The sequence below is a fragment of the Pavona decussata genome, unplaced genomic scaffold, assembly GCF_977016875.1.
Source record: "Pavona decussata unplaced genomic scaffold, jaPavDecu1.1 SCAFFOLD_114, whole genome shotgun sequence".
Taxonomy (NCBI): domain Eukaryota; kingdom Metazoa; phylum Cnidaria; class Anthozoa; order Scleractinia; family Agariciidae; genus Pavona; species Pavona decussata.
The window spans coordinates 3,746,610-3,764,024 of record NW_028145528.1 but is presented as its reverse complement, the minus strand read 5'-3'; the positions used below and the strand labels follow the sequence as shown (position 1 = coordinate 3,764,024).

At 40.1% G+C, this 17,415-nt stretch overlaps 1 protein-coding gene across 1 annotated transcript; it reads left to right on the top strand.

The window, feature by feature from the left end:
* Window positions 1-264: 264 nt before the first annotated feature.
* Window positions 265-3,976, top strand: LOC146470282 (uncharacterized). Its single transcript, XM_085121925.1, has 5 exons — window positions 265-279; window positions 343-366; window positions 610-681; window positions 1,856-1,939; window positions 2,310-3,976. Exons 1-5 carry the CDS (start codon window positions 265-267, stop codon window positions 2,475-2,477), a joined length of 363 nt encoding a protein of 120 aa, XP_084978051.1. The 3' UTR covers window positions 2,478-3,976.
* Window positions 3,977-17,415: the final 13,439 nt, after the last annotated feature.

Sequence of the window (17,415 nt, the reverse complement as noted above, 5' to 3'; positions counted from 1 at the left end):
TTTAGTATAGGTGGAAGCGTTTTTTTTTTTTTATTTCTAAAATTTTGTTCAACAAAAGTGATGGATCTTGTGACTATCTGTAATGCTGAGTCTGTAAATAGTTGAGAGGGGTAGGGGGGTTAAGGACAGACGGTTGTTTATTTTCTAGCTCCTTCTGAATGATCCTCAATAATCATTACTAATCTTTTCATTTTCAAGCCAACTACGGTGTATTTAGAAATGCATGTTTTTAATCTGCACTGAATGCATTGAGTTGACTTCAATATGGGGATTTATAAGGTAGATACTGTACATTTTTAAGAAAGCAAATAACAAAAAAATATATTTTTCCCCCCTTGGTAGGAATTGGCTGACAGAGCAAAAGAGGTACGTAACTAGTTAAATATATTTATAACAAAAAAAGCAGCACTGAAAATATAGATATTAACATCATTTGGGCCAATATAGTTACATTTCACTTGTTAACAATTAAACCAAGAAAATTTTCCGAGGAAACAAAAACTGTTTCGGCAGCAACTTGAATATATTTGGTTGGTTTGCTATAACTTATTCTATTCACATCCTTGGGCAGTATATTTCAATCATATTTGTATATTTCTGGTAATACAGGCTACAGCAGCAACTGAATACGAGGCGCAAGACAATACTTCCCCTCAAGTACAGCATGTGGTTGATAAACTGGTAAGTGATTAGCCAACAATGGGTATCACAAGTTAATTGAAAATTATTTCTGGCTTCATGTTGGGTAACAAAAACATTTATTAAACACTCGAGATAGAAACTAAAAGAAATTAACAACATAATACTGATATAATACTGAGCTACATAATGAAGCTTGTAAATGATGAGAATAAGAAAATAAAAATTGGTGACCAAAAGGGTAAATAAAAAAATACCATAATTATTCATGTAAACTCCTTACTGAAAATATACAATTTTAAAAAAAGGTAGAAAAGGCAAATGAAAAATGTTTTGCTACAATTCACCAGTTAGGCTGACTTACGCAAACTGCGTGTTCATGTGAAATGAAGCAAAAATATTTAAGTTTATAATCTAATAAATCATATTATTATCACTCTATTTTAAATTTTGGGAAAATCTTTCTACGAGGTCCAAGTGCCAAGACCCCCTTGCTCTATATTCTGGATATTTTGGAAAACTTTTTCGCCACAAAAAAATTCCAAGATGTCAGCAAATCATCCGGGGGGGGGGGGTTTACTTCCTTATAAGAGGCTAATGGGGATGTGCCGCTGGATGGGGTCGCATTTTCACGACTGGATTGACAACAATGGGGTCGCATTTTCAATAGAGTTACTACAATGGGGTCGCACATTTTCGGATTTTTGGAGTGAGAAAAATGGTCTCAGTTAAAAAGTTCAGAAAGTTGTTGTTTATTAAATGTAACAATCACCTCGCATTACATGTACATTCCGATCTTGAAAGTAGATGCATAAATAGAAAGTGACTTAGTTGGGATCGCGAAAATTACATTTTCCCAAAAAGTGACTAAGATGGGGTCTATAACTGGCCACAGAATAGACTATAATGTGGGAAGGGGCTCTGAGAGGCCAGCGGCACATACCCAGCAAAACTTAACCCAAAACTTAACCCAAGTACCCCCCCCCCCCCTTCCCCGGGCAAATCATGTACAAAAGCTTTAGATTTAACAAATTAAAAAATACTGACAATTTAAACTACTGTATTTGGAATAGAAATGAGGTTTCAATGCCAACATTGTGTGAACCACGCACAAATGATGCACTAGTGCAAAATTTATGCAGTGCATGTACATGACTGTATACCTGGGGGTATAAAAGTAAAATGTCACATGCAATGTATTTAACATCTTTTTCAGCCAGAGGGACATATTCACATTATTGTACAAAAGCAAGATGGGAAAAAAATTAAACTGACAGCTGGCAAAAACAGCCAAGTTAAGGTACAGCAAATATAATGAAGTTATATTAATAGCAACACAAAAGAAGACAGCATGTAAGAAATTTCTTTCAATTGAGATAACATCAATAGCTTTTTTTCAAGGTAACTTCAAATATAAAATGAGGACAGTTTCCATAAACCTACTGGCTTTTCAATGCTGTGAAAACTATAATATACTGTTTGTGATGTTTACAATGGCTTTCAGTAAACAAATAATAAGAAAACAAAAAAAAAATTGTTTGTAAAGTTGAAAAAAAAAATTCCTATCAATTAAAAATTGTTTTAAGACTGCATGGAATGAATGACCCTTTCATGTAATTTGATATATACAGCTGTGAGTAATTGAAAAAATGTTTTGGATGTTATTTCAGACCATAATGACAGGACAAAATCAAAGGGACGGGATGATTGTGCGGATGAAAACGGAGGAGAACGATGTGATCATAACAGTACCTCCAGAAGTTTATTTTAAAGACCTGTTGAAAGGATCAGAGGAAACAATTACACTGATGATTGAAAAACCAAGAAGTGACTGCTAAAAATAAATTCACATACATGTATGTTGTGGTTCTAAAACCTAATTTTGGGGGATTAAAAATTTTCAAACCATCATAACTTTTTTATGCTTCGAAAAGTATTTCCTCCATTGATCGAAGAGAGGGGAAATAGAAATGTGACTGAAATGAGATTTTTAAACAAAACAAAACAAAACAAAATAAAAGTGAACCACAACATATAAATGTGATAGAATGGAATAATTTGACAGTTAAATATGTAAGTGCATTTTGTTGTACAGCAAATAAACATTGCACTCATGTTATGAATAATTCTTAAATAATCTGTGTATGAAATGCTAATGGATTCTAAGGGGAAGCCTGATATGCCTTCCATGAGCATATCGTTCCAAGATCTTTTAGTTGTGCAAATTTCATGCAAATTGAATCTAAATGCCACTATAGGGGCTTAAGGGTTCATAGAACATTAACTGACTTCATAAAATCACAAGTGGCTTTATGTTACCTTGTAGTAGGGGTTTTATTAAAAACAAAAAATCACAAGCGGTTAATGTTACATTGTCAAAAAATCACAAGCGGCTAATGTCAGTAGGATAAGGTTTAAAAAAAAAAAAAACCTTCCCGCTCCCCCACTTTTCTCTTTCCTCGAAATTCCAAGGTCTGGGAGCCACACACACACACACACACACAAAATTAAAAAAAACATAATCATGTGTATACGAAAATATACAATTTTGTCCACATTGTTCTTCAAACAAGGTCGAAAATGAACCCATTTTGTTTTTCACTGTAATTTACATGAGCAAATAAGGACCCTTATATCAGTAAAAAAAAAAAAAAAAAAACTAGTTATTTTATTATTGATGATTGAGACTTTTCAGAAGAGGAAACAAAGAACATGATTGTTATTCACTGCTATAATTAAATTGCTTTATCAATGCTATGTATTTTCTCTTAATGTAATTACTACTGTACTTGTATTTCTTTTTAGTTTATTGTTTTTTACTTATTTGCTTTTTGTTTTTGTTAATTTGGTGCTGCAAATAAACTGTTGTTGATTTATATGAAGTTTACACTGTAAAATTGCATTCTCGATTCGAACCCATTTCACGTTGATTGTGGAAGATAGACATTATGACAGTGGTACTTGTATGAATACTTTCATTACTTTATGGTGCTGTGCAGAAAATATTTCCCGAATATTTCGGTTACATTAATTACTTACCGTATGTAGCATGTGTTAACCAAATACATTCCCCAGGCCTACGAAATATATAATAAAACCATTCTTCTGACAAATTGGATTGTACCGAGATGGAGTCTATTATTAATGGGCAAAACTTGTGGGTTTTCTTCAGACGTCTTCTTGTCTTGAAAACTCGGGAATTGACATAAAAAAAACCGCCCACATTTTGCTTTTCTTAAAATGATATAGAAAAAAAAAAACTTCATGTAATAAACACGAAAACATCTGGGTTCCAGTCCCTCAGCTCCAACCCAGAATGATAGGTGCGGTTTGTGTGTATATTTTCTGTAAGATCTGATATGTGCACATCTTGTAAGGCTTTGCATACGACACGATCTTGTATGTACATGATCTCTGTACACGATCTTGTAAGTACACGATCTCTGTACACGATCTTGTACGTACACGATCCTGTACACGATCTGGTATGTATACGATCTTGTGTGTACAAGATCTTGGATGTACACGATCTTTGTTCTCTGTACACGATCTTGTGTGTACACGATCTTGTATGTACATCTCTGTACACGATCTTGTATGTACACGATCTCTGTACACGATCGTGTGTGTACACGATCTTGTATGTACACGATCTCTGTACACGATCTTGTACGTACACGATCCTGTACACGATCTGGTATGTACACGATCTTGTGTGTACATTGAATGTACACGATCTTTGTACACGATGCAATTCTCTGTACACGATCTTGTGTGTACACGATCTTGTATGTACATCTCTGTACACGATCTTGTATGTACACGATCTCTGTACACGATCTTGTACGTACACGATCCTGTACACGATCTGTTATGTACACGATCTTGTGTGTACATTGAATGTACACGATCTTTGTACACGATCCAATTCTCTGTACACGATCTTGTGTGTACACGATCTTGTATGTACATCTCTGTACACGATCTTGTATGTACACGATCTCTGTACACGATCTTGTACGTACACGATCCTGTACACGATCTGGTATGTACACGATCTGGTGTGTACATTGAATGTACACGATCTTTGTACACGATCCAATTCTCTGTACACGATCTTGTGTGTACACGATCTTGTATGTACATCTCTGTACACGATCTTGTATGTACACGATCTCTGTACACGATCGTGTGTGTACACGATCTTGTATGTACACGATCTCTGTACACGATCTTGTATGTACACGATCTCTGTACACGATCTTGTATGTACACGATCTCTGTACACGATCTTGTGTGTACACGATCTTGTATGTACTCTATACACGATCTTGTATGTGCATGATCTCAAATGTACATTATCTTCTATGTACACGATCTCAAATGTACACTATCTTCTATGTACACGATCTTGAATGTACATCTTGCATGCAATGTATGTGCAAGATGTATATACACGATCTTGAAGACGATCTTGTATGTACACGATATGTACTACGATTGATATGTACACGACCCGGTATACTATCAGTCATGTAGACGATATTTAGACGAAGGATCAGTAAAGGAGCACGTTGTTGAGAACGTGCTCGATACTCTTCATTTTATGCGATCGTGTACGTTGTTAAGAACGTGTAGGATATACTGGTTCTTGTTAACGATCCCCAGATGGCAGCATTGATCCCGAAAACGAATGGTCGATTCGTACCATTGGTACAAATGGAAAAGTAGTCAGTCGATTGGTTCACCATTGGAATCTGGATCTCAAGACAAACATCATGACTTGAATCTTCCTTGATATATGAGCGAAATATCTCGTTCTTTAATGCATGAGCCGAAACAACATGAAACAAGCGTACTACACATGAATCTATCTCGTTCCTAAATCCACGAGCCGCAACAAGCATGCTACACATCAATATATCTCGTTCTTTCATGCACGATGAGCCAAAACAAGCACGCTACACATGAAACCTCGTTCTTTAATCGATGAGCCAAAACAAGCGCGCTGCACATGAATATACCTCGTTCTTTAATCCATAAGCCAAAACAAGCGCGCTATACATGAATATAACTCGTCCTTTAATCCATGAACTGAAACAAGCGCTCCACACAGAATATAACTCGTTCCTTAATCCATGAACCGAAACCGAGCGCGCTACGCATGAATATAACTCGTTCTTTAATCCATGAACCGAAACTGAGCGCGCTACGCATGAATATAACTCGTTTTTTAATCCATAAACCGAAACAAGCGCGATACGCATGAATACAACTTGTTCTTTAATCAATGAACCGAAACAAGCGTGCTACGCATGAATATTACCCGTCCGGTACTCGTTCATTAATCTATCAGATCTATAAACCGAAACAAGCGCACTACACATGAATATACCTCGTTCTTTCATACATGTCCAATACACTCCACCTGAGTCCGGTTGACTTCACTCCCAGGCGGATTGAGTCCGATCACGACCGGAACCGGAAATGGGTGCAAGGCGTCTGTGGTAACGGAAGTAAGGGGTTAACAGGAGCGAGCGGGGGGTTGAAAAGTTGGCAAACGGACTCGATCGGATCCGATGGAGACAGTTCGTCTTGACAAGAGTCAATCGGACTCCCGGAAGTCTGTTCGCGCGAGACAAGCGCGCTACACATGTAACAATACTCGTTCTTTAAGCCATACAAAACAAGCGCGCTACACATGTAAGACCATGTAATATTAGTCGTTCTTTAAGCCCTACCGGCAACAAGCGCGCTACCCATGTAGCATTACTTGTTCTTTAATCCATACAAAACAAGTGCGCTATCAGGTAATATTACCCGTTCTTTAAGCCATACAAAAGAAGCGCACTACACATGTAATATTAGTCGTTCTTTAAGCCAAACAAAACAAACGCGCTACTGAATGATAATCGTAATAAGTTAAAAATCGGCATAATTATAACACACTTTTGATGTTTTTATATTGATTGATTTGGGGAACGGGACAATGTCACACGTATAGCCTTTTGGGAATTGAGGTGTAGTTGAGACCGGTCAGTGACATGTGATGCGCACACGCCGCCGCAATAAACAATACACAAAGTTGGTTACCCTCCAAGGCAGAAAAGCGTGCACGGCAATTGGACTTCATTCTGAACAATGTGGACGTTAAACGAAACATTTGGTTCTACTTTGACCTAGACTATGACAAATGGCTTTACCTTAACCGCCGTCCCTTAAGTAAAATCTGCTCCTCAGTAACTAGAGAAGGCATTTGGCTAGCCTGTTCCAGGCTCCTAGAGAGAAGCGCGAAGGAGAGGGCGAGGGGACGAAAACGAGGGGGGCTGGGGAGAGAAAAAGAGGGAAAGAAGAGGAGCCTGTAATCATTCTCTTAAGGTGGGGCTCTACCTGAATTTGAGTGAAATTTGAAGAGTTTTAAGAATGGATAGAAGAAAGAAAATGATTTTTGGAACACTAACAGACAGTCGACAACCACGCAAGAGCACCCCAGGTTGCTAGTGGACTAACTTGGCATCCGTCTATTAATTATTAACTACAAATTCTAATTTTAAAACTTCACTAAATCTTCAACATTCCTTATTTCTTTTAATTTTACCAATCCTTCAAGAAAAATTATTTCCTTCCAAATATACCTAAAAATCACCCAAAAATTCATAAAACACCCCAAATCATTAATTTGTGCTATGAATGGAGGGTTTTTGTATTGCTTGAAATGCAAACAAGATATTTTCATTTGACCGATTTTAAGCGGCGTGAAAATGGCTTTTAGGTGAACCCCCACCTTAAACACTTCTTCTTTCCCTCTTTTCCTCTCCCCCACCCCCGTCGTTTTCGTCCCCTCGCCCTCTCCTTCGCGAGTCTCTCTAGGAGCCTGGAACAGGCTAGCATTTGGCAAGCAAGGAGCTGTATCCAGGAAAAACAGAAAAACAAAAAACAAACAAAAAAAAAACTATAAAAATCCTGCAATGTATTGATTGCGGGGCCCAATAAAAAAAAGGCTCTTTTAGGAGCCACCAACTGAATGAAAAGCAATGACCAATACGTGATATCTTGAATTTTATTCCACGAAATTTGAAATGTGTTGACATGTTTGGTCGTTCTTTTACCTATACAAAACAAGCGCGCCTCAAACGTAATATTAGTCGTTGTTTGAGCCATGAGGCGAAACAAGCGCGCTATACATGAAACATTACTCGTTGGAGACGGATTGTTGTGACAAAATCCATCGGACTGCCGCGTGCATACCTTACCGCGTGTCAGTTTTCGAGACCCTGATGAGGACGGATTGCAGTGACATAAGTGAATCGGATTTCCCGCATGATCCGAACGCATGATTTGAATATTACACTATCTTGTAATTTTTTGGGTGCACAATATAAGTTCCATGTATTTCTTTGTGTGCAAAATATTAGGCTCCTGTCGGAACCGTCCCCCCCCCCGTTAAATTTATACCCGAGTACCCCCCTGGGATATGACTTCCCCGGTCAGCAATAACAATGCGCTTTAGGCGTCGCATCAAGGCCGAATTCACGGTGTCAGTGGAGTGGGGGGGGGGGGGGGGGGGATTGAACAGTACCAGAAACTTTTCTTGTCCGAAAGTCCAGTCTACGAGAATTAGCGAATTTCTTCAATTATCCAGGAGATTACAGACATAAATCTTGAGACCAGAAGACAGCCTCTAAATCTGCAAATTACTAACAGAAATCTGAAAACCGGGAGATAGCGTTCAAAATCTGGAGACTCCCTAATTATCCGGGAGAGTTCACAGCCCAATAAGCTTAATCGCTGATCTGTTTTTCTTGGAACTGTTTTTCCTAGATAAATGTGATCGTAGTCAGATTATGAGGAAATGGGGCTTTAAAGTTACACCAAAAAAACAACAACAAGGGTTTTATTAATGCAATCGTTTTATTGTATAGGAAATCGACCTTAATTATTTAACTCATATTTACAATGAGCCGATGCTGATTTAATTACTTATTTCATGGAAATCAACTAAAACCAATAATTATATAATACTTTTCGGTCGGTAATTTTATATCAGTCAATCCACTTGTACCAAAGAAGAAGAATCTTGGTGGTATACTAAAGTTAATAAGCAAGCTGTTCTGGTTTAATCACCTCATTATAAACAAAGACAATTCAGCCCAAAAGTTTTCATTTCAAGAACTTGAGGGACTCATAACAATGTTTATATTGTTTATCAAAAAGCTGTTAATCGATGTTGTTAGGACAAATCTTGGTTATGCATGACAAGTTTGGTCCCCAAACAGAAATCACGAGGGGTACTTCCCTAGAAGGTGACGGGCTTGTTTGTCGGAAATTTCTACAACACTCTTAAGAGGTAGCACAATTTGTTTTATAGTCATGTTTCAAATTAAATCACTCCTAGTAGGTCGCAATTCAACAACAACAATTTATATAAATGGTACTACAATTTTTAATACAGGTAACCTTTGAGAGGATTGTTTATGATCAGTTGTATAACTTTTTGACCAATGAAGATATCATTTCTAATCATCAATCGGGTTTTCGCTCGTTACACTCAACTGTGACTGCCCTTCTGGAAGCTACGGATAATTGGGCCTTTAATATTGATCGTGGCCTTTCGACACCGTTGACCATGATATCCTTTTATCTAAAATGAACCTTTATGGAATACAAGGTACAGCTCTTGATTGGTTTGAGTCGTATTTAACTAATCGTACACAACGATGTCTCGTTAACGGTTCTCTTTCTAGAATCTGCTCTCTTAAATGTGGGGTACCGCAAGGAACAATCCTTGGCCCCCTTTTATTTCTAATTTATATTAATGACTTGCCAAACTGCCTTACTTCGTGCCAGCCTAGGATGTATGCCGATGACACCCACATTACTTATGCTGGCGTTGATGTGAATTCAATACAGTTAAATCTGAATCACGATTTAGATAACCTAAACAAATGGCTTATTTCCAATAAACTTACTTTGAACACTTCTAAAACTGAATTCATGCTAATTGGCTCCAGACAAAAATTGAGTACTTTGGCGAACCCACTTGAGCTCTCGATTAATAATGTTCCGATAGAACACGTTTCCTCTCTCAAATCGCTTGGCATATTTATTGATGAAAATCTACGGTGGCAAACACACATTGATAAATTATCTAAAAAGATCGCTTCCGGAATAGGAGCAATAAAAAGAATTAGACCTTTTGTCCCTCCACCCACCCTTCATTATATATACAACGCACTAATTCAATCTCATTTCGATTATTGCAATCTTGTCTGGGGTAATTGTGGTAAAACATTATTTGACAGGCTACAGAAGCTTCAGAACCGTGCCGCTCGCGTTTTAACCTTCTCTAGTTATGATGCTGATGCTAACCGTTTAATTAGACAACTCGATTGGAAAGACTTGAGCACTCAATTTCAAATACAGAAATCCATAATGGTATACAAGTCTTTAAATGGTCTTGTTCCTGAATATTTATCATCTAAATTTGTTAAACGAAATGAAACGCGTTACTCCCTGAGGGACTCTGTTAACAAACTATTTGTCCCGTTTCCGCGAACTAATTTCATGAAAAACAGCTTTTCTTATAGCGGAGCAGTTCTCTGGAACAGCCTACCCTGTCATGTGAGAGAAGCTGAACCTCTAAGTCAATTTAAAAGATTAGTTAATGTTCATTTTTAATGTTACACACGGCATTCATGAAAAACAGGTTTTAGTTAGATTAGTTGTAGTCAGGTTTTGAATTTTGTTTAGGATAGTTAGGTTATTTCTAATTTTTATACTCCTGATGGATTTTACCGTGTTTAAATAAAGATTTATTGATTTATTGATTGATTGATTTAAGTCCCTCGCGAACTGACATGCGGCAGTCCGATGAACTCTTGCCACGGCAACCCGTATCCATCGGATCCGATGGAGTCCGTTTTCCGACATTTTCCACCCCCTCCTCAACTATAGTATGCTGTATATTTACTAGAGCTCCCGCCAACTGACATGCGACAGTCCGATGGACTCTTGTGGCGGCAACCCGTCTCCATCGGATCCGATGGAGTCCGTTTGCCGACATTTTCCACCCCCTCCTCAACTACAGTTTGCTGTATATATACTAAGTCTCTCGCGAACTGACATGCGGCAGTCCGATGGACTCTTGCCACGGCAACCCGTCTCCATCGGATCCGATGGAGTCCGTTTGCCGACATCTTCCACCCCCTCCTCAACTATTGTATGCTGTATATTTACTAAGTCTCTCGCGAACTGACATGCGGCAGTCCGATGGACACTTGCCACGGCAACCCGTCTCCATCGGATCCGATGGAGTCCGTTTGCCGACATTTTCCACCCCCTCCTCAACTACAGTTTGCTGTATATATACTAAGTCTCTCGCGAACTGACATGCGGCAGTCCGATGGACTCTTGCCACGGCAACCCGTCTCCATCGGATCCGATGGAGTCCGTTTGCCGACATTTTCCACCCCCTCCTCAACTATTGTATGCTGTATATTTACTAAGTCTCTCGCGAACTGACATGCGGCAGTCCGATGGACTCTTGCCACGGCAACCCGTCTCCATCGGATCCGATGGAGTCCGTTTGCCGGCATATTACACCCCCCCCCCCCCCCCTCCTCAACTATAATATGCTGTATATTTACTAAGTATCTCGCGAACTGACATGCGGCGGTCCGATGGACTCTTGCCACGGCAACCCGACTCCATCGGATCCGATGGAGTCCGTTTGCCGACATTTTCCACCCCCTCCTCAACTATAATATGCTGTATATTTACTAAGTATCTCGCAAACTGACATACGGCAGTCCGATGGACTCTTGCCACGGCAACCCGACTCCATCGGATCCGATGGAGTCCGTTTGCCGACATTTTCCACCCCCTTCCCAACTATAGTAGGCAGTATATTTACTAAGTCTCCCGCGAACTGACATGCGGCAGTCCGATGGACTCTTGCCACGACAACCCGTCTCCATCGGATCCGATGGAGTCCGTTTGCCGACATATTCCACCCCCCTCCTTAACTATAGTATGCTGTATATTTACTAAGTCTCTCGCGAACTGACACGCGGCAGTCCGATGGACACTTGCCACGGCAACCCGTCTCCATCGGATCCGATGGAGTCCGTTTGCCGACATTTTCCACCCCCTCCTCAACTATAATATGCTGTATATTTACTAAGTATCTCGCAAACTGACATGCGGCAGTCCGATGGACTCTTGCCACGGCAACCCGTATCCATCGGATCCGATGGAGTCCGTTTGCCGACATTTTCCACCCCCTCCTCAACAATAGTAGGCAGTATATTTACTAAGTCTCCCGCGAACTGACATGCGGCAGTCCGATGGACTCTTGCCACGACAACCCGTCTCCATCGGATCCGATGGAGTCCGTTTGCCGACATATTCCACCCCCCTCCTTAACTATAGTATGCTGTATATTTACTAAGTCTCTCGCGAACTGACACGCGGCAGTCCGATGGACACTTGCCACGGCAACCCGTCTCCATCGGATCCGATGGAGTCCGTTTGCCGACATTTTCCACCCCCACCTTAACTATAGAATGTTGTATATTTACTAAGTCTCTCGTGAACTGACTTCCGGTGAGTCGGGTTGTTCATGGACTTCGTCCATCGGACTCAGTTTGGGTGTATTGGACAACCCTCCGTTCTTTAATCCATGAACCGAAACTAGCGCGCTACACATGAATATAACTCGTTAGTTAATCCATGACCCGAAAAAGCGCGCTACGCATGAATATAACTCGTTCTTTAATCCATGAACCAAAACATTAGCGCGCTACACACAGAATATAACTCGTTCCTTAGTCCATGTACCAAAACCGAGCGCGCTACGCATGAATATATAGAGGATATTACATGGCCGCGCGGAGATAGGAAATTTCTCCTCGAGTGTTGAAAAATATTTCACGAGTGAGCGCAGCGAACGAATGAAATATTTTTCAACACGAGAAGAGAAATTTCGTATCTCCAAGCGGCCATGTAATATTCTATTTATTATACAAACACCGATGAAATACCAAACCATTTCATTTTCGCTGCGAAAGGGGCGATTTATTATGTAACCATAGTAACGGTGTTATTTTCACATGTGAAAATAACATGATATCTTCACGTGTAAAGATATCACGTTTTCGCGCGAAAGCTCACCTGGTATTTTACTGTTGTTTATATAATAAAACTCGTTCTTTAATCCAGGAACCGAAAGAAGCGCGCTACGCATGAATATAACTCGTTTTTTAATTCATAAACCGAAACAAGCGCGATACACATGAATACAACTCGTTCTTTAATCAATGAACCGAAACAAGCGTGCTACGCCTGAATATTACTGGTACTCGTTCTTTAATCCATAAACCAAAACAAGCGCGCTACAAGTGAATATACCTGGATCGTTCTTTATCCATGAACCGAAACAAGAACGCTACACATGAATATACGAGTCATATTCATGTGTAGCGCGCTTGCTTCGATTTATAGATTAAAGAACGAGTTAAATTCATATGTAGCGCGCTTGTTTAGGTTCATGGATTAAAGGGTGAATTATATTCATGTGATCCCCGTTTGTTTCGGCTCTGGGATTAAAGAACAAGGTACTTGATGTGTAGCGCGCTTGTTTCGGTTCGTGGATTAAAGAACGATTTTGATTTATGTGTAGCGTGCTTGTTTCGGATCATGGATTAAAGAACGAGTTATATTTATGTGTAACGCACTTGTTTCGGTTCATGGACTAAAGAACAAGGTATATTCACGTGTAGCACGCTTGTTTTGGTTCATGGATTAAAGAACGATTTTGATTTCTGTGTAGCGCGCTTTTTTTGATTCGTAGATTAAAGAACGAGTTATAGTTATGGGTAACGCACTTGTTTCGGCTCATGGACTAAAGAACGAGGTATATTCACGTGAAGCGCGCTTGTTTTGGTTCATGGATTAAAGAACGACTACCGGTAATATTAATGCGTAGCACGCTTGTTTCGGTCCATTGAATAAATAACGAGTTGTATTCACGCGTATCGCGCTTGTTTCGGTTTATGGATTAATAAAAAACGAGTTATATTCATGCGTAGCACGCTTGTTTCGGTTCATGGATTAAAGAACGAGTTATATTCATGCGTAACGCGCTTGTTTTTCGTTCATGGATTAAAGAACGAGTTATATTCGTGCGTACGCGCTTGTTTCGGTTCATGGATTAAAGAACGAATTATATTTATGTGGAGCGCGCTTTTAACGAGTTATATTCATGCGTAACGCGCTTGTTTCGGTTCATGAATTAAAGAACGAGTTATATTCATGCGTACGCGCTTGGTCCAGCTCATAGCATTAATGAATCAGGGTATTTTGCTTATAAATCGACCTATAATCAAGTCATGACGATTGTTTTGAGATGCAGATTCCAATGGTTAACCAATCGACTGACTACTTTTCCTTTTGCACCATTGGTACCAATGGTACCAATTGACCATTCGTTCAAGTTTCAAACGGCTTATATGTGTTAATGATATGCATTTCACCAATGGTGTACCAATGGAATGCCAAGTCACTCTATTGGTACCAATCGTACCATTGGTACCAGTGGTCGAACGGAATCCCACTGTACTCGAACCAAACCGTAGCGAAAATAGATTAAGTCCCCTTAATGAAATGCAATTAACCAATGGTGTACCAATGGAATGCCAAGTCACTCTATTGGTACCAATCGTACCATTGGTACTAATGGACGAACGGAATCCTACTGTACTCAAACCGAACCGTAGCAAAAATAGTCTTAGTCCCCTTAATGAAATACAATTCACCAATGGTGTACCAATGGAATGCTAAGTCACTCTATTGGTACCAATCGTACCATTGGTACCAATGGACGAACGGAATCCAGCTGTACTCAAACCGAAGTGAAGCGAAAATAGTCTAAGCCCCCTTAATGAGATGCAATTCACCAATAGTGTTCCAATGGAATGCCAAGTCACTCTACTGGTACCAATCGCGCCATTGGTACCAATAGACGAACGGAATCCAGCTGTACTCAAACCGGACCATAGCGAAAATAGTCTAAGTCCCCTTAATGAGTCACCAATGGTGATCCAATGGAATGCCAAGTCATTCCATTGGTACCAATCCTACCATTGGTACCAATGGACGAACGGAGTCCAGCTGTACTCAAACCGAACCGTAGTGAAAATAGTCTAAGTCCCCTTAATGATATGCAATTCACCAATGGTGTTCCAATGGAATGCCAAATCATTCTATTGGTACCAATCGTACCATTGGTACCAATGGACGAAAGGAATCCAGCTGTACTCAAACCGAACTGAAGCGAAAATAGTCTAAGTCCCCTTAATGAGATGCAATTCACCAATAGTGTTCCACTGGAATGCCAAGTCACTCTACTGGTACCAATCGCGCCATTGGTACCAATAGACGAACGGAATCCAGCTGTACTCAAACCGGACCGTAGCGAAAATAGTCTAAGTCCCCTTAATGAGTCACCAATGGTGATCCAATGGAATGCCAAGTCATTCCATTGGTACCAATCCTACCATTGGTACCAATGGACGAACGGAGTCCAGCTGTACTCAAACCGAACCGTAGCGAAAATCGTCTAAGTCCCCTTTATGAGATGCAATTCACCAATGGTGTACCAATGGATTGCCAAATCATTCTATTGGTACCAATCGTACCATTGGTACCAATGGACGAACGGAATCTCACCGTACTCAAACCGAACCGTAGCGAAAATAGTCTAAGTCCCCTTAATGACATGCAATTTACCAATAGTGTTCCAATGGAATGCCAAGTCACTCTACTGGTACCAATCGCACCATTGGTACCAATAGACGAACGGAATCCAGCTGTTCTCAAACCGAACCGTAGCGAAAATAGTCTAAGTCCCCTTAATGAGTCACCAACGGTGTTCCAATGGAATTCCAAGTCATTCCATTGGTACCAATCCTACCATTGGTACCAATGAACGAACGGAGTCCAGCTGTACTCAAACCGAACCGTAGTGAAAATAGTCTAAGTCCCCTTATTGATATGCAATTCACCAATGGTGTTCCAATGGAATGCCAAGTCATTCTATTGGTACCAATCGTACCATTGGTACCAATGGACGAACGGAATCCAGCCGAACTCAAACCGAACCATAGTGAAAATAGCCTAAGTCCCCTTAATGATATGCAATTCACCAATGGTGTTCCAATGGAATGCCAAGTCATTCTATTGGTACCAATCGTACCATTGGTACCAATAGACGAACGGAATCCAGCTGTACTCAAACTGAACCGTAGCGAAAATAGTCTAAGTCCTCTTAATGAGATGCAATTCACCAATGGTGCTCCAATGGAATGCCATATCATTTTATTGGTACCAATCGTACCATTGTTACCAATGAACGAACGGAATCCAGCCGTACTCAAACCGAACCGTAGTGAAAATAGTCTAAGTCCCCTTTATGAGATGCAATTCACCAATGGTGTACCAATGGAATACCAAGTCATTCCATTGGTACCAATCCTACTATTGGTACCAATGGACCAACGGAGTCCAGCTATGTACGAACGGAATCCAGCTGTACCCAAACCGAACTGTGGTGAAAATAGTCTAAGTTTCCTTAATTAGATGCAATTCACCAATGGTGTTCTAATGGATATCAAGTCATTCCATTGGTACCAATCGTACCATTGGTACCAATGGACGAACGGAGTCTAGCTGTACTCAAACCGAATCGTAGCGAAAATAGTCTAAGTCCCCTTTATGAGATGCAATTCACCAATGGTGTACCAATGGAATGCCAAATCATTCTATTGGTACCAATCGTACCATTGGTACCAATGGACGAACGGAATCCCACCGTACTCAAACCGAACCGTAGTAAAAATAGTCTAAGTCCCCTTAATAAGATGCAATTCACCAATGGTGTTCCAATTGTCACAAGGACTATTTCCCCGTAGTATTTAAAAGGAATTCAATCTCGTATAAATCAAAAAGTATTTTCAGTTTAGTGTTTTAGGGAATTGATAATCTTACACGTGAATTACTCGCCGAAATGAATGTTTATTCAGTTGCGCTCCTAAGGTGTTTTGGAATATTAGATCGAGCACAACTCGTTAGCGTAGAGCAAAACTTCCGATCGTTATTGCGTTATGAACGAAAGCTGTTTAAATACAGGTTCTTAGATTTTCCGTTCTAGCGACCTTTCGGTAAACATCCAGGAAATAGTAATAATTGCACAGTTCCAGCGCAATATCCTATAGCCAACTTTAGCGTTATCGGCCGTCTCATTTCCAGTTTCAATATCCTTTCTAAGGCTAGATTTTTAATAACGACTTGTTTAGCTATTTGCTCTACTGTAAAACTAATTTAGTTCAAAGGCTTACCGAAATTAATTAGTATTCTCAGGACATATAAAAGAAGGTCGTACGTTGTACAACTTTGAATTACCAGAATGAATTACCAGAATGAATTACCACAGAACGAGTTACCAGAACGAGTTGCCCAACACGCTGTAGTGTACCTGTGAAGATCTACGATTAAACAAGTTGAGTTCCAGTTTTGTGAAGATTCCCTTTCTGCTTCGCCTTCGCGGACGAGAAACAACGGCCTAGTACCTCGGCATCAGTAACAAGTGCCACGCTGCAAGTCAAGTGCTCTCCAAAGCTGTTCCCCGCCGTTTATCCTTCCGACAACGCCCGAGTTGTATCGTTTACCTCCGCGCATCGCCCGCGCATAAAAATCGTACGCCACGCCACAAACGTTTTG

Coding starts and splice junctions, on each gene's coding strand:
- LOC146470282 (XM_085121925.1), top strand. Junction 367..609: donor TGGCTGACAGAGCAAAAGAG/GTACGTAACTAG, acceptor CTGGTAATACAG/GCTACAGCAGCAACTGAATA. Junction 1,940..2,309: donor GCAAAAACAGCCAAGTTAAG/GTACAGCAAATA, acceptor ATGTTATTTCAG/ACCATAATGACAGGACAAAA.